General features: G+C 36.9%; 1 protein-coding gene across 10 annotated transcripts in view; it reads right to left on the reverse strand.

Annotated features, from left to right (window-relative positions):
* Positions 1 to 22,710, reverse strand: part of DENND1A (DENN domain containing 1A) — a 191,700-nt gene that overhangs the window by 123,557 nt on the left and 45,433 nt on the right. For 9 of the 10 annotated variants that reach the window (XM_032448085.1, XM_032448086.1, XM_032448083.1 and 6 more), the window contains exons 4-5: positions 10,279 to 10,328; positions 5,597 to 5,716 (exon numbers count right to left, since the gene is read on the reverse strand). In XM_032448085.1, the coding sequence (XP_032303976.1) occupies positions 5,597 to 5,716; positions 10,279 to 10,328 (170 nt within the window). The remainder of the gene's footprint in view (positions 1 to 5,596; positions 5,717 to 10,278; positions 10,329 to 22,710) is intronic. The other variant, XM_032448089.1, reaches the window with a different exon arrangement.

Raw genomic sequence — 22,710 nt, forward strand, 5'->3', positions numbered from 1 at the left:
CATTTAACAGATAAAATAGAAATTCTACTAGTTACTTTAAAAAAACAAAAACAAGGTACATGAGGTACCTGTCAAGAGTTAATAGCACCTGAGAGAATTCCTACTCACTCCAGTTCCATCAGTTGACATTCAGTACACACAAGCCTCCAGGCCTCTGGGCCAGCACAGCCCCCCCAGCAGCACACACCTCCCTGGTGGCATCAAAGCAGTAATTATTATCATCTCATCCATGTATCAGTGACCATGTTCCCCTCTCAGAATGTTTCATTATTATTACTGCAACCCTTTCTGATAGGAAGACAAAAACATAGGCAGGCACCATCTGAGGGAGAACTGATTCTGCATGGCCTGGCAGCATTTACCTACCACCTTCCAGATCTGCTTTCATGTTACCTGAAGCAAAGAAACAATTCAAATTAAATATGGGATTAAACTGACCAAAATAATATTCATGTAGAAATGGCAGTTAACACAGCAACCTGCATAGAGCTGCCAGAGCTCTGAGTTTAACTGCTGTGGAAGTGGAGAACTATAGCGGATGTTCTGTATGGCTTCACAGTCTAAGAATGAACAAACCACAATGCTTCCGTGACATCCAGAAGATATATTTAAACATAATCAGTAATGTATAAAAGTTTACAGATTTTGGTACTGTACCATAGCAGTAATCCAATCTGGATTAACAATTTAGTACTGTTTTGACACAGTCTGATAAAGTTCTTCAAATAGGTAAAAACAAAGTTTATTCTGACTGTTATTTTGTACTATAGAAGTTTTGAGGGAGGTTACTGGTGTTGGTTTTAAAAACACCTTTTTATTTCAAGGTATTTTTCACTTATTTTTTCATGTTACTACTTTTAATGCAAAATAACACCTCTCTCTTGTTTTAAGGATTAAACAATCAGAACATAAAGAATTGAATCTGAAGAAATAAATGAACCTTTTCTCTATATCCTGAACAACTTCTCCCACATCAGCAGCTGGGTCCTCACATTGAGTTCTGGAGATATTTCAGATGACAAAAGGTAAAAAAAAAAAAAAAAAAAATCTTTGGAAAACTACAAAGTTTTTGGTTTCATAAACATCCTGCAGGAAGGGTAGAAGAAGTCTGACTTATCCACATTTCATGTATTCTTAAAACAGAACCTTTTCTTCCTTCAAATGTGCATGGAAGAACAGAACTGTCAGGAGGCTCCAGAGTCTACAACATATTCAAAAAATTTCAGCTGCAGATTTATACGTACTTTAATTAATACCTTTCTCAGGGAAAAAAAGAAAAAAAAAAAAAGGAATTCCATTCAATGTCTCTCGAGAATTTAAGCTTCATATGCTTAGCAGCAGCTTCACAGCTTTATAATACATTATCTTCACACATCTTCAGAGCATTCAAAATACTGTAAAAAACAGTTTAAATATTAGAATTAACATGCTTGTAGTAACTTCAGCTGTGAGGCTTTCACTCTGCCCACTTCTGAAGCAGACCATAACCAAAAGAGTTCTTCAACCTAATCTTAAGAAACCAGAGCATATCCATTCCAGAACAGAAGTGTGGGACATGCCTGATAATGGTGTTAAAACGATGCCTCAGAACTGTAGGAGAAGCAGAGTATAGGACTTTCTCTATGGCTTTTTTTTTTTTTAATAGAATGCTACAACTCTTCATTGAATTTAGAGCTATTTATACCATTCACCCTCCGAAGCCCATTACAAACCCAATGCAAAGTTATACTAAAGCAGATCTATAGAAACTAATCAAAGAACAAACACACAAAACCAAAACAACAGCTGCAAAACCCACACAAACAAACAAAAATTTTCAGCATCTTAATGAATATCCACAAGGATTTATTTGAACCAAAATCCTGAAGTCCTTAAAAGGCATCTTAAAAAGAAGAAATCTTTAGGTAATGAAATCTTCTTATGATATTAAGATCACTGGATTATAACTCAGAATTTCACAGCTTCAACACCAGCTCTCGACATACTGCACATTCATCATTTGGAAAGGAAAAATATTAAAAAGCACATCTTAAAGTTTTCTAATGCATTGCACTGAAAAAGGCAATACAAAATACCAGTTTAACCAGGAGATTTTGATGTGTGGTGGATGAGCTTCTGGGCTTTTTTTAATTCACTTCACTTTTTAGAGCCTCAGAACACCCACCAGACCATCTGTGACAATTGTTCTGCGCTTTTGTTCGCCCTCTGCTGTCTGAAATGCAGAAAGTAACACTCATACAGAGAGCTGTGCAACTCAGCCATTCAGGCTGTATTAGATCACTGCAGCTGGTTTTAGCCAAAAATCAAGAGGGAAAAAGACAAAAGAAAAAAAAAAAAAGAAAAAGAAATAAAAAGGAAAATGGACATGAGACAGTCAGTGGTTCTACATCAAAGGAAAACCCAGAACACCCAGACAATGCAGTTTTTTCTCAACTTACCAACAAGAGATTCCCAGAAATCTGTATGTTGATATCCATAGCAGGAACAAAAGAGATTACAGAAATACATGAATATTAGGGAAAAATATGTTGCCATTTCTTGCAGCAGTTATGAAAGCTACCTTGAAAGGAGATTATTAAACAGCGCTGATTGAAATAGCCAAAAGACTTACACTGTAAAACTGAATTGCCTTCCTGCTGGCCACAGGAGCAACATCCATGCTGATAACATTACTGCTATTGAAGTCCTAGAAGTGCCTTACTGTGCTTTGCGTGCACGTGAAAAGTCTCTGGATCACTTCACATCTCAAGGTCCAGGCTATGAATTACGGCATTCTGAGAGCTGTCACAGCTTTCAACTGTTTCCAGAATTCTGCTGACATTTTTTCAAAGCACAAACTGAATGAAAATAATTTCCTTTTTCCATTCCTCTTCTATGATAAACAAAAACATTTGCAATTTTCCACCTCCAAACCCTTTTACCATGGCCAGACACACCAAACCTTTCACTGATAAACGTGAATATTATCTCCAATAACAAACAATATTGCTTAATTCATATATTGTCACTGAGCACAGCAGGGAATACCTGAAGCTTGCAGCCATCCAGTTTTCCACTGAGTATCTACCAGAGACACAGCATGTACAATTGTAACAGAACGCTGCCAGCAATCTCCAACAAAGTGCACTGAGGCAATGAAATACTTTTAACTCAGAAACAGTTTTGAAACAAAAAAATTAAGCAGTCTAGTCCAAAAGTGCTGAAGCAGGTAGGGAAGCTTCAAGTAGAGGAGTCAAAAAAGTTGTGAAGACTCTTGGTGAAGACTGAATTAATTTGCTGGGCTTAGTGTTCGGAGTGCACAACTGCTCCTAATACAAACAGTCTGTCTAGAGTTAGATGGTGCAGGTGCAAATGCAATCAGTTGGTTGACAGAAAAAAAAACAGAGTGGAGAACCACACGCACTCCCATGTTTTAAACAACCTATAACTTAAAAAAAAAGAAAAAACATATGAAGAAGCATTATTTTCATCTTTACGTGTTGTTTTCATAAAGTTCTCACTTGCTTCAGCATATCTTGATGCACCCATTTATAGCAGCATCTCTTATGAATTAAATTAACTCTACTAATAGAACTAAATTATTAGAACTGTATATCCTAGTTAATTCTAATTTCATTTATGAAGGACACCAAGAAGATTCACATTATCAATGGCTGCTGCAGTTCTAGGAACAGAGGAAGTAAACCAGGGTGATGCTTATTTATATTCTTCATTATCCTCCAAAACTTACATTCATTTGCATTAATCACAATCTTCCATTCTCTCATTAGTCCACAGAAGAGTGAGACAACAGGAATGAAGCTGAAACGCAATTCACCTACTGCTGCTCCTGCATTGGTACGGTTGTTTCTTTTAGTTGGTTGAGTTCTTAGTATTTTCTTTTTTTTACTTTAGTTATGAGTTGAAGCAGAAGGCATTTAGCTATAACATAGCTCCTCCATTTCTTCTTGGCATTCACTCAACATAAGGGAGCTGACAGCAAAGAACTCTTATCCAGGAGAAATCAAGATCGGACTCACAGTAATTGTTTAGACTCATTTCTTAAACTGTGTCTCCCCTTTAATTTATCATTAATCAAGAAAAGTTACTTTATGTAACAAGACACTCCCAACACAAGGAAATCAGCTTCCTGTCTACATAGGGGATCTAGGGAAACACCTCTGCCTTCGATATGTGGTTCACATTGCAGGATTGCTATTTGCCAAAGCTGTTAATAGCTGAAAATACTAAAGAAAGGATGGAATGAAAGAAGCTACTGACAAAGCACCTGTCATCCTTCCTCCCACATAGGTAATTAGTAATTTTGATAGACTTCATACTATTTTGTCCAAATGTTAGACTTTATCAATGAACGTGTAGTTAACAGATCACTGCTGCCAGTGTAATGCTGAAGTACAGAACAGCAAACAGTTGATATCTTTACAAGTCAGGTGCCAACACAAATTGCACAAATGTACTCATGTTAAATTACACACAACAATCAAAATCTATTTCATGGCACTGCAGGATTTAACTCAGTTAAGGCAGAAGTGTCCTTGCACTTGACAGTTTCAATTATATTTTGCAACAGCGTTCACAAAATACTCCAGAGGCATCATCACATTCAAAAACACACATGCAAGAAGGTCCCAATCAGCCATTGCAATGGGCAGTATTTGTACGCCAAGGACAAGTTCTTTTTGTTCTTACACCGGATTCTCCCAAGCAAAGAACAAACCAGAAACAACTGAGACAGATGTTGGCAATCACTGAGAACAGGACCCTCCTTTGTGATTGTTTCGACACCCACCTTGCTAAAATCTCAACTCTCTTTGTCTAGGTCAGTGCACCAAACATTCAATTTCTCGTGAACATGAAAAATCAGAAGACAAATCAATAAACTTATTTCAAAAATAGACAAATAAAAACAAAGGTAGGGTAGCATATAGAAATATTTATTTCCATTGAATTTTGTACTGGAACTAACATATGGGTAGATATGAAGCCTGATTGTACCTGCATCAATTCCTGCAGAAAATGTAAATAAAATTCACAGACTATTTCAACATGTCCTCAGGAGGCATCATAAATACTTGGCTGGAACTTCTTGCTCTAAATGCATTGTTCCCACCTTCAGTCATCCAGCTCTATATGGCAAACACTACAGAACCCTCAACATGACAACATAAAGCTGATACACACAAACTTTCAGAATGTGGACAGCATCAGCTCTGAAGATATTTCCTCAGCTACCAGCAAATGCATCATTAATAAAACTTGCATATACAGATATCCACAAAATGTCTTAACAAGATCAGTTCTGACAGTGAAAGATAACATCTGCCATTATGCAATGTCATAACAAATTACTGCAAAGAAACATTGATTTTTTTTTTCCTCCAAATGGTTAATTCAAGAAAATTGACTACAAACAAATACAGTTATCTACAGTAGAACTCCAAGTGCAACATATCTTGCAGCGCTTCTGCAGAAGAGAAGTGACTTCAAGAACCAGAGAGGAACATAATTTTGAACAGCTGGAAACTGTAAGTGCAATGTAACAATGCAAAGTCAAACACTGCTTCCCTGTCTGCCGAAAGCTAAACCACAGACTTACCTCAAGATACAGAAGCAGCTTTTGGCCCCAGAAGATAAGCGACAGAACCCAAACCTCTGTTTGCTGTCAATGTCTGTAAGGACAAATGTAAAGTTCTGTCCAACTTGGCTAACTGCATGGCTGAAAATAAAGAGAATAAAAAGGAAAAACTTAATGCTGAGCTAACTTCAAGTCAAGGGTATCTAATCTAGGTATGCAAGTCCTGTAGCATTTTCTCTTTTACTAGAAAGTTTTTTCAGGGGGTTTTTATGTTGTTATTTTTCCCACCAAGAAATTAAGTCAGAAAATACATTACCTCTAGAAACTTAAACATGCAATTGGCTTTAGTGTGGGATGATACTAAACTATGCATTTATCTTTAAATGAAAATGAAAACAACTATAAGCTATTTTCAAAGCAGTACATACAGTACCAACAAAACCCATGTTCTGTCATGCAGGCAAAATATTACTCTTCATTTCAAAATTGGCTTAATCTAAGAGCAAGACAATCTTTCATAAATAACATGCTGAGCTTATTTGACACTTGGATATTGACTTGCTGAAGTTTTATATCTATCTACCAATTTTGTAAGTATGCCAGATAGACCATTCCTCAGCATCCAGCAACTGTCCATGCCGGATGACTCTCCTTTACTCTAGCAGCTATTCAGTCAGTTAAAGGAAAGAACACACTAATGTGCAAAGAAGGAAAAGATAACTGGGATCAAAAGCATACTGCCAGCTAGGACTGCAGACATAATTTTTCAAGACTTTAATACAATTTTTCAAGTCATTTGCCTCATCTGTAGGATCTTAATGACTCTTCAAGAGCAGCACAAATGAGCTAATAACTTCCATGGATATTGGCTGCCATTCAGACCCCAGTGGGAAATATCACTGTAGCAAAATACGTCTGAATTGGAAAATTCAGGTAAGTGATGCTCAAAATCATCACACCAAAAAAATATGCTTTACATTTAAAGCACAATACAATTGAATGTTATATATGTCTTTCACTCTGTTAATAAATAAGACTTACCACATCTATCTAAAGTTAATCAAACTCTCATGTGCAGTGATTGCAAATTCCACATAAACCAAGCCAATTCTGCCACTTCATTGTGATGCAGCCATACTGTAGAGATGTAAGTTTGCTACTTAGCACAAATGCTGACTTTCAGAGGAAAAGCTGTAACTAGTAAAATTATTAGTGGACTTCTTAGGTTTTCAATTTGATATCTCATAATGATACAAAATTAACACTTATTTCAGGTTGTCTTTTCAGTGAGAACTGAGAACTATTAATAGAATTTACATGTGCATCTTTACAACTCAATAACAAAAAAAAAACCAAAAAAAAAAAAGAACAAAAATTTAGGCCATTTAACTATCACAGTAATGAGCCCTAAAAACAAGCAAATACATAAAGAAAATAAAGAAGACTTTCACACAGAAAAGTTGGATCCATCCAGCACTAAGTGCTCCATATTCACAGAAGGACAAAAAGAAAGACACTTAAGAGCATTTCAGTAGCCTGAGAATTAGACAGCATAAGCACTAATATCCTACAGAATTCTAACTGTCAACAGAACAGCCATTTCCATAAACCATACTGAGCTGGTAGGGTATACCAAAAAATCCCTTACTGGTGTTAAGTTTTATCTGTAAAGCTTGGATGTAATGTTACTATGGTGATTTTACTATGGTGTTTTAGAAGGGGATTATATGCTTAATTTTAACAAGGCCAAGAGCAGAGTGTGTGCAAGAAAAGCATTCTAGCCGACAATTAAAATTATGGAACAGGAGAAAAAAAACATGCTTCACAAGCAGCAGGGAGGAACTTGTTTATCACACAATTGCAACAAGTTGGTAAGTTCCTTCCAAGCAAACCTAAAGATTTTTGCATTTGTGCAATTCACAGAAAATAAACATGCCTAAAATGCCTTGTTCAACTTTCAGTTGTTAGTTCTTTATAGTGTAAAATAACATATTCACTATCCTGGCTAAAGATGTCTTTCCTTATGCTCACTCTAATCAAAGTATTCTTGCAAGCCCTTGTGGGAGGATCTCGCACTACTTTGGGCTCTGAGTTGGTGAAAGGAAAAGTAGTCTCTGTTCATCGTAGTGAAGCATGAATGAACATTTCCACCAGAACCTCTTCATTCATATTGAGTGTTTTTCCAGAAATGCTGAAGAAATGCCCTACAGAGTATTCTTCCAATAGAATAATTCCAACCCATGTTCCTAAGGTATTAGAACAACAACCTAGTATCTTTACTATTATAATAAGAGTTTTTGAAATCTCAACCTAACAGAGAAATTCCCATCCTAAAACTGTCACAGCTTGAAACAAGGCCATCTACTTAACTGGAAACAGTACGTAAATATTTGGAATGCCTATCCTGAAAAATGTTTAGTGTTTTGGTGTTTATTTCTTCTTTTGTTTAGAAAGAACAAAAATATATTAAAAAAAAATAAATCACTTAGAAGTAAGAATTACAGTAATTGTAGACCTGCTCCTACATATTTTTGAGGTATACAGAGAGGGTTAATATCACTAGAGTACAAGTCAACTCCGTAAGACACAGATGCTAAGGACATTTCAGACATATAGTAATAGTAGTAGTAATAGTAATAGTCTCGTGCGGGTTGGAAGGGACCTTAGAGATCATCGAGTCCAACCCCCGGGATTTGAGCCTCTGTGCTGCAGAGCGGCACTTCTACCACTTGCGCCACAGGGGGGATTCGAACCCCGGGCCCCAGTGTTGCAAGGCGGCATTCCTACCACTGCGCCACCGGGGCACACAAAATATTTCTTTCTGTCTTAGAGCAGGAAAACAGTTTACTGAGAAGATTGAGGAGAACATTAGAGCACTGTCTGTGATAATTTCATTATGGGGCTACCTGCTCACTACTTTCAGTAACTTTCAAATGCTGTATAAGAAGTGCATGAAGAAATACTTAGTAATTAACAGTTAACAGGAAGAGATCAATTACTGTACATCTGTCACTTGCTAAGTTCCAGATAAAGTCTCTATGAACGGGTATTCAATTGGTTGTAAACCTGGAAATCTGAAGAAAACTTTTCAATTAAGATGGACTGTATTGTTCTCCTTGCCATGGTCCCACTAAATTTGTTTGTAGTGACAGAAGTCTGTTGCTGTAACATGAAGGTTAGTTCCTTAGTTCCCACACACAGTTCCAACCTAAGCCAAATTTACATCACGAAGGACAATAGCAAGTGATTATGTACTTGCAAGCACGCACTCATAAGTGAACATGTGCGCTTATTTATCTATATATCAAGAAGAGATGTGGCAGACATCTCTTTCAGGTGCAACTAAGGACATCTTTCAATTTCAATTTTAGGTATACCCCGCAGGCTACAAACCCTTCTTAGTTTTCAAAAAGGCTGACTTTGCTATGTCAGTCTGTGATGCCCAGTCAAAAAGCTGAATCCAGAAATGAGACTTAATGAGACTTACTTTTCACTATGTTCTCATGTGCATCCTATATGGGTTTTCAATGTTTCTATCTTTCAAAAATGTTATATAGATGGGGGAAGGAGAAAAAAATAATGAAGCCCCAGGTACAACAAAACTATACGTTGTAAGTATAAATCTGTCCACAGTATAAAGGGAGTAACCTTATAAACGCACGTTAGAAAAATATATACCCCTACTTCATCAATTCCATCCCTTAAACAAGGGGAAAAGATCAGCACAAAGTGATTCCAAATTACCAGGAGAATTTGTAGCTTTCGGAGGTCACACAAGCCAACAAGCATTAGTTAAGAAGCTCTTGCTGACTGTCCAGGATATTCAAATTCTCTTTTTATATACAAATCAGGTACAGCAGAGGTGTTGCCAATGTCAGGTGTCACCAGCAGTACCTCACAAACATCTCTCAACCCTGACCTGCAGGGACTGCCCAGAGGGCTGAGAGAACATTATCACCTGCACAACCTGTTCAAGTTTTCAGCTTCCTCCAACTCCAGATTACCACGTGGCTGACCTCAGACATGTGATTCTAACCAATGAAGTGCTGATGCTACACAGCACAAACCGCAGTGCACCCTTTCAAAATCTGAATGCTTGATCTCACCATGAAATCATCAGACCTAACTCACAGTAAGAACAAAACCAACCATCTAAAAAACAAAAATATCTCTGACAGTTCCTAAATCACAAGAATTAAACACTCTCAGCCAACTACAGTTCTTCTCTTGTTCAGTAGAAACTAGACCGCAATTTTTACAAAAAACTAGAACTGGAATTAAGAAGTCACAAGGAAGGCATCAGCAATCAAGCTAAGATCGAGGGCTTGAAATGTGAAGCACTTCATTATTCTTCCCAGATTTTGGCAAATGAGAAATAAAATTCAGGAGTAAAGAAGTACTGACATTAATATGCATATTTGACTATTACTACCCAAGTGTTTTCACATCCAAATGTTACACAGAAATAAAACAAAGCCCACTTTTGTGGCTGTCACTGCACAGCTCAAACCTAAAACAATTTTTTTTCTGACCATGTCCATAAAATGTCCAGAACAAAGGGATTCTGAGACTAGAATTGACACTTTGGTGCTTTAAGTCACAGCCAAGCACACGGAACATTAAAAGCAATAAGTTTTTAACTTTCTGCAGTGGTTTGACTGGGGAAGCTCATTTTCTTGTCAAGTTTGAAAATCTAATCCTACCTGTCCACATAGAAGGGGAAACAAAACTTGGTCAAAGTCTGTAGAACTTCCTGTGGAGAGAAAAAAAAAGAAGAGATAATTTATACATCTAACGGGACCAATAAATCTAATATTAACCACATCACACCATTTCACAACTTTGCCCTGAAGAAAGATGAGACAGATGAAGAAATATGGGCTTTATCAATTACATGGAAGGAGTACCAGGCAGTCAATCATGTGAAATAATAAACATGATCAAACTTCATTAAAAATGAAAAATTAATCAAGATTCACACATGGGCAGGCAGCAGGAGCCATCCAGCAATTCTCCAAAGGGTAGGAGGAGGTTGGATTGTTGAGTGTTAACACTTCTCTAGGGACAGTCTCTACCCTGACCATATGGATCATAGTGAATAACACCAACCCACATGGGTTTGGCCTGGCAGGACCACTTCTGCTGGCACAGCTTTTGACTGTTACCTAGGAACAGAGGTCTGGGGGATTAGAGAATACTTCCCAACATCAGCAAGATAAATAACAAAAGATAAAGCCAATAGGTCTCCTAGCAGGAATGTTTAACACTGCCTACTGCTATTAGAAAGAAAATGCAAGTGTTACAAGACCAATTAAAATAACGTGTATTAAAATAAATACAAACTGTTTAAACTACAAACCATTTTCTAAATGTTGCAAAACAGCACCACACAGAGAGAACTCGTAAACATTTTAAATGTAAGTATGATCTCAAATAAAAATGCATGACTGTGAAAACTGAAAACATTATTAATATTTTAATAAATCACCTTCCACTGCACACCCTTAAATGATTATACTGATTAAAGAAGCAAAAAAGTACGTATACCAAATAATTGTGTTCACACGCAGAAGAGATCTGTTTGCACCGTATCCTCCTATAATATTCAAATTTCAAACGTCAACTCGGATTGCAGACCTACTACCAGTCAGTTCATTGTCCACTGTCCTTCACAGTGAAATACCTCAGGAACCGCAACATCAAATATATTTCTGATTTCAGCTACAAGATCACCCTGACTAAATGGCAAACCTGATAAATTCAACACTTTTCTGGCCTATAGTAATAAATTATCACCAATAACTAAATTGACACTTCTCACTTCATTTGTTTCTAAAACCAATGCCATCATTCAACAAATAAACTACATCAATCTAATAACCTATTCAATGAAGCGGAAAGCATATTGACTCCCTTGCAAGAACATGTTCCTCCTACATAATTCAAACAAGCATATCCCATTCTTAGCAATGGTTTCAAGCTCAACTACTACAGAACTATTCTTCGGAGGTTTCTTGACAACTAAAAATGTAGCAAGTTCTTAAGATTTCAGGCAGAAACAGATACGGAAACTTTGACAGTTTATTGATAGATTATTTAACAACCCTCTGTTTTTAAAGAACAAGAAAGAATCTATTGAAGGATGGCATGTAAAGCAATGAAAAAATCCTTCTTTCAATTTTAACAGAGGAAACTTGTGAAGCAACTGTGCAGGTTTCAGAGTAAAGTCTGCAGAAATATGTAATTTCATACAAAAAGCCTTGGTAGTAAAGATCTCGTTAACGTGACTGGATTCATCCTTGCGCAGTCTCACTGACTTCCACAAGGTCTGGCAGTCTCCTGCACAACTCCAATTGCTTATGCACAAAAACTGCACCTTGACAAATTTATGTTAATCCACACTTGTCCTTTACCCACTGCCACAAGCTCCAAGCACAAAATAGAAAGAAAAAAAGTTAGAACTGTAAAACAATTTAAATCGTAATTGCAGGAGAGACAAGTGACTACTGACTTATTTATTGACTTCATTGTATGTAGCAGCTACACAGAACTCTGAAATACAATTGTTAAAAGGTAACAAATAGCAGTAATACGAAAGTAGAGAACACCCTCCATTATTTTGATAAAGATTTGACTGTTTACTCTAACTGCCAGTATAAATACTCGTTTGATAAAACATGTTTGCATCTCATCAGCATCGTGTTACTGGAAGATAATAGAACATACTACTCAAAACTTTCTTTCCACTTCTCTTAATTTTTACAGCTTCCTAAAGACAAAAAGTGTGTTTAAGAGAAAATATGGCAAATTTATATCACTATACACTGCCTTGTCTGTCAAAGAAAGACTTTGCAATGACATTTTAACATAGTTTTTACACTTTTGGACAAAATCTGCCTCTTGTTATATACCAAAACCTGTCTGTGTTGTCTTACAACCGAAAAATTGAGACTAATGCAGGTTAATCACAGACTTAGTTCTAAATTTTAACTATTAAAAATCACACACAGAATTAGGCTCTTATTAGCACAAATGCTGATCTTTTGCATGTAAGACATACAGTTACTAGAGATCCACCCTATTTTTGCTCAAGTAGGAAGCTTGTTAATATAAATATGCCTTTTTTCTTTTTTTTTTTTTCTTTCTTTCCAATTAAGCATTGCTCAGTTTTGAAGCTTAGCAATTCCTACACAAAATACACCTTTAGGCGATCAGTTACTTACAGCCTCGAAAAAAAATCATTCTCTCTTTAAGACTCCGAACAAACAAACAAAAATCCACCATAAAACAAAACCTGGAACTCCTCCCTGCCAGCATCTTATAATCCGTTTTATGTTTTTACCCGATATGAAAGATAAGGGTAGTATCTATAGACTTTTTTCTTATTTTATTCCCTTATGCCTATTTTTTCCAAAGAAAAACCTACAAAATGCCTGTAAAACAAAACATCTGAAAAGAAAACAAAACAATACAATCCAGGACACACAGCTGATAAGTGTAAATTACCCAGTAGCTGAAACCCACGTCTCTAGGGTATCGCATGCCAGTTTTCTGGATCAATCCCCAAGTTTATATTTTCACAAATCTTCTTACATGCAGTTTGATTTTTAACATTTTAATGAGCAAAAAGTGCATCTGTAGCAGGCAGCCAACACAGTTAAAGTGCAGGGCATGAACTGCATCCCCTGAGGGATTCAGCCCAGCCGTGTCACCAGTGGCTTTAGGACATACACCACCTGGTTCCATGTCCCAAGGTTCCAACTCTTTTCATAATCAAAACACTGCTGACATTATAAACCCCACATGGGTTTTCTAAAATCCTTCCCAATCAATAAAGCCAGTACATAACTTATCGGAGACAACACAGAGCTCATTGATTAAGTTTGGTTTCAGTAGCAAAGTTTTCAAAATAAATGAGCCAGGAAGAGAGTGTTCAGCCCTTTTGTGTCACACAGCAATTTATGGAGGTAAGGCAGTCTCTGCAACGATTTCTTTCTCCCTTCACACTCCACACAAGATACACGTCCAAAGCACACAGAAAAGAAGGCTGCTAAATACCATTTGGCTTACATCCTGAATTATCTCTAGTGATGAGAAATGGTGCAGAAAGCTCAACATTGCTGAAAAGAATTTTGCATATTTAATTGCAAATTTAATACACAAGTTGTAACTTAAGGCTTACTTTTAAACCTTCCACTGTTTCCACTTTCAAGCCAATGGAACAACTTCAGAGCCCTTCATACACCCAGGCCTGATTTACTGCTCTTGTTCAATGGAGCACTGCTGACAAGTAACTGCAGTGCAAGCAGTGGATGGACCCAACAGAGACACAGCAGAGCAGGCTGGCAAACACCTCCCTGAGAGATGGCTGCTGCAACAAGGTGGCCTAAGTGGAACAGGAAGTCTGAGTAGAAGATGGAGCAAAACAAAATGAAAACACAGGCAGGGAAGATCTCAGAAAAAATGAGTAAAACAAGACACCGTAATATTAATGCAAATCAGAGAAAGAAAGCAACACACCACAAAAAACAACAGGGGAATCTGTGTTGGGAAAACCTTTTTGGAAACCAGAGAAAAAACATGCTGAAGTTGAACAGACCATCCAGAACACAGACAGGACCTTTACCTGACAGAAAGTCACAGAAAAAAAGCAACTTCATAAAATACGTGCATTTTTATGGGAGAGAAATTCAAATATTGTGAGAGAATGGAGCACTGCAAATAAGCTGGGCTTTGGCATGGGGAGAAGACGTGACTCAGTGATGAAAGAGATGAACACCAGTTGATATTCTTGACTTCCAATCATAGGAAGTGAGGTTGTCATAAGCAAAATGCTGGACAGAAAGGGTGGAAAATGCAAGCGGTCTGTCTGCTGCAGTCAGAAATACCACCAGAACCCATGTAACCAGCATGAAATGCATCCTGTTTGCATGTAGGACCACACAAAAAGCTGCAGGAACACCTCACCAGGCTGAGGAGGGAAGAAGGAGCGTAGAGAGCAGGGAGGGGTACAGAGGGGCTGGGGAAGCACGGAGCAGACTTCATTGGGGACATGGAGCTCTGCCTGGGCCTAAGCTGCAGATGCTTTTGTGAGAGCTATTTTAGCTGATAGTCACAGAACAAAGCAACTTACTTCTAGAAACTGCAAGCTACCGTGAAGTGAAATGAGGTACTCAAAGAGAAATTCACCATTGAAAGGCTTTGTGTATTTATTACTTCTGCTCAGAAACAAAATCAAATTTGAACATGTTAATGTTTGATTAACGTTAATATTAAAAATGTTAATACAGCATAGGAGTGCTAAGACATTAACTAAAACATTATTCAACTATTCTTAAATTTGAATATTTCTTTAATCTACCTTATTATCACAAAATTGTAAACTGCTTTCAAATTTAAATCATCTCTTTGCATAATTCTAAGCTAAGAATTATTTAGATCACCCACTGCAATGGAACAACAGGATTAAGAACTCCAAACAGATGTCAGTGCACCCAAATAACCAACTTAAAACTAGCAACAACTCCAAGCACAGAGCATTGAAAGGAAACGTACAAAGCCCACAACAACATAAACTCTGTTTTTGCCATGCAGAGTTGGTCAGAATTTCATATATGTGTTCCTAGGAAAGGAAACATCTTTATGCACGCCAATAAGAAGCACCTCAGTAACAAGTGCTGCTACTACCTTAAACAACACTTTACAAAGCAGCTACTTACAATGACCAGGAAAATGTAGCCTTGCATCAGCATTTTATTGAAAGAACATAAATCTAAGAAAGTAATACTAGAACAAAAAAAATTCATCCGCTAACAAAGACAACAATGAGTAACGATCAGGGATCAGTAAATCTCATCTTCTGAAGGTTTAGCCATGAATTTGCATTTATTAGTAATGTTGGCTTATATCAAACTGTCCTAAAGTTATTATTAAAGATTATTCTCATCAATTATGTAATCGTGCCATGTAATCATGTACTTAACATTCAGAAGCATTCAAACAGCTTTATAAAATTCATTCTTAAATTAAAGTAAGGTATCCTGCATGGAGAGACTGCGTCACAACAAAGAGCTCTGATTTTGCATGATATCAGATCACAGAAAGCAAAGAACAATAAACATAAAAGCACCATTTTTCTCCATTTTAAAGAATTTATTTTTTTCCAGTACTGACAGCACACATTCTTAAAAGAGGAAAACGTTGGCTTGCAAAACACATCAAATTTCCTCTTGCATTGGTTTTAATGATATCATTTTACATCTTGGAGTAGTGTTAAACATCAGCAGTTTTGACAGTTGGCAAAATATATTGGGAATCAATTTTAATCACTTCTTTAGAAAGCTGTTCCACTTTAAAAGAAAACAGGTGCATCGTTTACAATTGTATTGTCTCAACTTAGTTTTCTCTCTACTTTTTTAGTGCTCTTTGTATGTCACTACAACCATCCAGGACCTGTTCATCTGTTTGCTTAGTGTCCCACAATTCTAGCAGCTCTTTCTAAGTAATTACAAAGCTTGAGCTAGAGGAGGGTTTATTCCCTACAAAAGTCACTTCTTCCCTTGTGGAGGTCAGTGAAATGATACTCAATATGAAATGGCATCGTTTCACTGACCTCAGGAAAACACTGCTTAAAACAAGAAAACAAACATACACAGACACAATCAACATAAGATTAACTGCAAGAAATAAATAACATTTCTAAGGTATAATGAGGCCTGCTATTATTTAAATATTTTAAACATAGAAAATATGTGCACAGATGGGAAATTTTTCTCATTGCATTACTAAAAACATTTCACGATAAAGCTCAAAATCCCTGAATTTTTTAAACCTAATTGTGACTCTGTTTCTTAGAATTCACACCCCAAGGCCAAAGCTTTCCTGCCACCAGTCCTTCAAATCTGATTTGGACATTACACGGGAGGAGGCTCCAAGCCTCCCTGAGGTCTCACTCCTTTTACAACATACGCAAAAACAGCAGATAATGGGCCTATGCTGAATTCACCGCTCTGCACAGCTTCTCCTGGGACACAGGCCTAGCAGATGTGATAAAAACTGTGTCAGAGAAGTAGCTCTAGTTTTTGCCTTAATGACAACTTCAACCTCTCAACTAATAGAACAAAAGAACAAAAATGACTATTACTTGGTTTTTGGTAGAAAAAAAGCTGAAAGTAAAGCTGAACTAAATATTTAAGCAATTTTGCAAAGACGGGTCTTAAGTAAAAGCCTTTAAAATCCCTCCAAATAAACTGAGATTTAGTTTTATTCTGAGACAAGTGGATTTTTGCTAATGTGCTATGTTGAAAAATGAAAACCTACAACTGTTGTGATAAGAATCACTGTTCCACCCAAATCATAAAGAGCTGAAAAAGTGTATAAACAAGCATTAACATCAATGCCAATTATGTGCTCAAACACTGAACTATTGGTACAGATAAGAAACGCCAATATCAGATAACTAGGACTGTAAATGTCTAGCAATTAAAGATGAGGAATATTTTCCTTTCAACATTTAGGAAAAATTAAGTTTGAAAAAAAAATCCTTTTTCTCATACTGCAACTCAGTTGCACAGGTATCTCGCATCAAGATATGGAGTTAAGCATATCCATTGGTTCACATTTGTTAAATATTATAATTCTGGCTTCAGCTGCTACCACATACCCACTTAATCAGCAATCATTGTCCTCCAAGGCAGGACTTTGTTGTCAAGACAAGCACCGAAACCTTTAAAAAATTTCAGAACTGGCATAAGAAAAAAGTGATCTTTGTCAAACAAGGAGAAATTTATGCAAATCTTTTATAAACATTCACAAACATTTATTTAGCTTTTGAAATGTTGGCCTCATTTGAGAGCATGAAAATGAGGGGGAAGTAGGAAGATGCAAAGGACAGCTTAGAGGCTGGCACACTACATAAATATTCAGAAGGAAGATTATAGGATTCGTGTTAGGCTGTCTTAGGTTTCTCCAAAGTCCACATAGAATACCAAAGAACAAAACTAACGAGAAGTAGAGCAGATGTTAGACAATGCAGCAGCCCTCTTTTCCACACTCACTTGGCTATACTTGGATGCTTTCATTTTTTCTTTCAATATGGTTAGGTCATTCAAGGATTCTCCTATAGACTCCGTATTGTGGCTGCAGAGCTATAAGCTGGACCTCTGTCAGCTTTCCAAAAGTTTCCAATGAAAAGGCATTATGCAAATTCCACCTCTCTTACTCTTTCAGGAAGAAAAAAAAAAAAAAAACACACCCACCCTACCATGTTCTTCAGCAGGTCCAGATGCACTACACCTTGTACAGAAGTACAGACACTAATTAGAAAAAAAAAAAAAAAAAAAAAAAAGCCTCCAGTATGCAGTCATTGGAGTATTGGAAGTCCCAGCCTTCATTTCTGTATGGTTGTGTTTGCCTTAGGGCCATGCTGCTTGTTTTGACAGTGGATCCCCCTAGATAGTTGGGATTAGTCGAGCTTGTTTAGATAAACTTGAAATCAAGGCCTTCTCTAGGTAGACAGCTAGATGTAGCTACTGAGTTTCCAGCTGCCTTCTTCTTTCATCCCAAAACAACTGCAGATTCACAGTAGAGATCACAGCCACAGGCTATGTCACATACATAAGTACAAAATTAAAGGCTGCTAAAAGAAGCCTTTGTATGCCTCAGTGCTAAAATAAGGAATCTGTACTGCACAGTTTAAACAAATTATTCAAAAAGCACCAATAAGGGTCTGCAATGAGTAGTTAACAAGGTGTGCTCACCAAATACGTACTGATTACGTACATGGACGAGATCGTGATTTTTTTTCAGTCATTCTTGCATCATTCACTGTCCAACCTTCTCAAAATATATGTGTAAGTGAAGACTTTTAAAAAGTATCTACCAGATTGTCTGAAAAATGTGTTCTGGTTATCAAATGCAAACTTGGTGATCAATTAGATTCTTAGTCACGTCCATGAAAAGAACTGGCTAGATGTGATCTTTGTGGTAAGAACACGCTGCAAAGCACAAGAACTCATTCACACAAACATAATACATTAAAAGACAAAGGGCTAGCTTTCCAAAGCCAGTCTGAAAACTAAAAGCAAATTCCACCCATGTAACCACATTACACCTTTACTGATCTGCATTGTAGCTTAGCCCCATAAGGGCATTTATTCATCAGGGTAGGAAGAACAGTTCTGACTTTTTAAAATTTCAGTCTCCTCTTGCTGGGTGCAGGATTTTACAGACACCTCGGCAGCATCCGGGTACAGACAAGAAACAAAAAGGAAAAATTAATCACAGCAATGTTATGAACAAATAAAGCAAAAACGACAGCAACTGAAGGAAATAAATAAACTACTTCCATGAATTTTAAGTGTTATTAAAAATCAACTCCCGTCCCTTGTTAAAGAAAAAGGGCCTGAAGAAATTCATGATGTTGAAAGCAAACAGTTTATAGAAGCAGCAGAATTTTACAGTTAAGAAGCAAAGAATTTGCCACAAACAACTTCTTTGCCTTTTTTGCAAAGGACCTCAACATCACTTTTTATTCATCTCCATCATGACAGAAATTCTATGATCTCTCATTGCAAAATTAAGAGATTTCACCGACAAAATCATTCGTAGAAATTCAAAGTATTAAAAAGCATAAGAGAATAACATTAGAGTCCAACTTTGTCCTGCACCAGTTACCAAAGGTAATATTAGACTGCATTCAGTGAGTCATTCCATAGACTCATCATCAAGTCGAGCACAAATTCTCCATTAGTGACATCCTACATCAAGTAAGCGACAGATTAGGAATTCTAACCAGTCATTGAGCAAAATACATAATTATTGAGAACTAGACAGTTCTATTCTATTCAAAAGAAAATAAAACAACACATGTAGAATTGTTACTTAAAAAACTGAATACAAGAAAAATGCTATGGGCATGCACAGCACAGAGTTATCAAATATAAAAAATTGATATAATTTCTCACAAGTGTCTTCTGATTGAAATGACCAGGATCCTGCTCACTGCTGCAGAGAAGAGCACTAAGTTCTCTAAGTGCTTTAAAGCCAGTTGCTGACAAAGTTACTTATCAGCTATGCTAGCAGGTGTTACCTGCTCTCTGCAGGTAAGGAAACATAATAAAACTGAACTATCCCAAAGGAAGCAACAGCCAGCCATGTTTTAAAACCTGGGAGCGTCCATTTCTCAGGCTCACATTCACTGCAAATATGCCAATACAAACCTCACAACAGCACCTACGGGAAAATGTACTGTCAGGAAATCAGGTTACGTAAAAATCCCAAAGATCCAGTTATAAACTCTTACACACCAGTTCTCTTTTGCAGCTAATAGTAAAGCATTAAAAGAACACATTAAAAGAACCATCCAGAAGACACGTTCTGTTCTTTTCCTATGATATTTAACTCTGAATGCAATACTCTTACACCTGCTAGCATTCTTGCACACAGTAACCGTGCGTATTCTGTAGGGCACCCTACCAATACACTCTAAACTATGCAAGGCATAGGGTTCTGAAAACCATGCAGAAGACCACAGCTGAAGACTTAGCATTATTGAAGTAACAAATCATCAGCTGACTTCTTTAGGAAACCACATTTGCATATAAAATTATGTCTCCAGAAAAGAAATAGGTAGACAAAGTGATCTTACAGTTCTGTGTCATATGAGGGAGCCCATAAAACATCACGCCTGCTTCAAAGAAATTATCACACATAGTAAGACTCTCTAGTTTGGGGAGGAAAAAAAGGAAAAAAGTTGTATTTCCATCTCCCACCATCCAGCCCAAACTCTAGGAAGTCCCACTTCCGTCAAAATCAGTCGAGAAAATCTGCTCCTTTCAGTCAAGGAAATCCTAGAAATCAACAAAAACAATGAAAGAGCAGCTTGTAGAAATCTTTCATAGCCTCTGCACCTGGCTGCAAGAATTCAAGGTGATCTGAACAGAACCACACCACTGACCTGCTGTCATTTTGTTTAATCCTGTTTCAATCAGTGTCCCAGTCAAACACTAGAACCTATTTGCCACTACTGTTCTGCATACAAACATCAGCGTAACAGCAATGACCATTAAGGACACTGAGATGACTTGACAACAATTTTAATACATTATCTCTACCACATTGCTGGAATTTTTTATTATTTTGACAAAGCAAAGATACTTCCTACATGTTACTGATTTTTGAATTTGTTTTTATACTGATCTACAGCACCAGTAAATAATTGAATAGCAGGAGACTGAAAAAAGAAAAATTTCTATAACATTTTGATAAGGATTAGTTTAAACAAGTAGAATATTACTGCATAAGCATCTTCCACTTAAAAGCTCTCATCTTTACTCGATGTGAATATTTTATAGTTTTATCAATGAATTTAAACATAGGTGATAATGATTACTCACTTCAGGCCTGATCCCACAACCTTTACTCACACGAGTAGTCCCCAAAGGATTTCAATATGGCTTCCTCAACGAATAAGGGCTGGAAGGACAGATTTTCATTTATTCATAGATTCCTAGATTTTTAAGGCCAGAAGGGACCATTATGATCATCTTGTCTGACCTCCTGCATAACACAGGCCAGACTATTGAATTCAGTAATATTTGTTCTCAATTGAATAATTTGTGATAAAATCAAATTGTGTTTATTAAACTTTGATACCAACTCAAATTTTACATGAAAGAAAACTGAAAGTGTTTAGAAAGTGGCTTCAACCACTTTTCCTCACACTCAAACCCAATTATTCCTCTATTTCCATTCTAAATTTATCCCATTTCTGAACACTGGCTTTTGGCGTGGCTTTCCCACACAGACCTCAGTGTCCAACACCATCCCAGGAACGCTCAGGCCCCAATCAAGTCACCTCCTGGGCCCCTTCCAAAGATTAACTGGCAGCTCTTTGTTATTTGTCTTCTACGCTTTGACCACTGCTGCCATGCACCATATTTTCTGAAATGCTAATATCAGAACTGGAAAAACCTACTACTGATGTTTTCAATGCGGTAACAAAGAGAGAAAACAACAACAACTGAGCTGGTCAGTTGCTTCATAGATACAAACAAATGCAACAACAGCTGAGATTGCTTAACTTGAAGACTAAAAAGGAAACCGTTCTGAGTACTTTCTCACTCAGCTCAGGCTTCAGGACTAACTTTTTTCAGGTACTGACTTAACTACTTTGCTCGGCACAAATCCACTGCAATCATTTTTGCAGCTTAGCACCTGGCAGTAGTAAAACAAATGTACAAAGTCATAAACAAGCCTAGAATGTTATGATGTTATGCAAAACTCTGTTCAGTATCTGAAGGACTAATTCTGAATGACCGATTTTATGTATTTTGAGTGACTAATTACTCAGTCTTTCCAAATTAACTTCTTCATCCACTTTCTTAAAGATGGGTAACATTACAAATTACTCCTAGGACAGGTTTCATTGCAAAGCAGACACAACATGTCAAAGCAAAAACTTCATACTAAAGATATAATGCACAATTCAGAAAGATCAGATTGGATTACAATCCTCCCTGCTCAAGATACTGAGTGTCCTCAGTTAACACAGGCTTTGCAAGATGAGAACTAACATTCCATTCTGAGAGCCGGCATTAAGTACATATTCTCCAATCATACAACACTTTAAAATGATAAAAAGAAAAGGTGCTTTTTGTTCTATCCTGTGTGCAGCATTTCTGCAGTGCTCACAGAGAGTCCATTATTTTCCATATAAAGACCACCACAAAAGTTTAATAGTTTCTATAAATGTAAAAATATTGTTGATTTCATTGCAGCCTCACTTTCAATGCCAGTGGAAAGAAAAATTACCTGCAGAATATAAGCACCAATCTGTGTAAGTATCAGCTTGCATCATGCCTGTTTGAGGCTTGCTTGTAGGTACTGATGCGTGCAAGACTTCACCAAATTATAGAGAAGTTCTCATATCCACTTGAAGCCGCACACAAGTGGAAACCACCACAACAATCTTTTCCTTCCCTTCCAGACAAGCTACACAGACAACAAGACAGTATATTTTTAAAATGCATTTTACAAAATTGTGCAGTTCTAGCAACACTTTCCACTAATTGACCATTTGCTCTTTTTATATGCTTATATATTGACTTTGCTGAAGCATTCTTCCTGATGGAAGT

This window comes from Coturnix japonica, chromosome 17 (assembly GCF_001577835.2).
Source record: "Coturnix japonica isolate 7356 chromosome 17, Coturnix japonica 2.1, whole genome shotgun sequence".
NCBI classification, from domain to species: domain Eukaryota; kingdom Metazoa; phylum Chordata; class Aves; order Galliformes; family Phasianidae; genus Coturnix; species Coturnix japonica.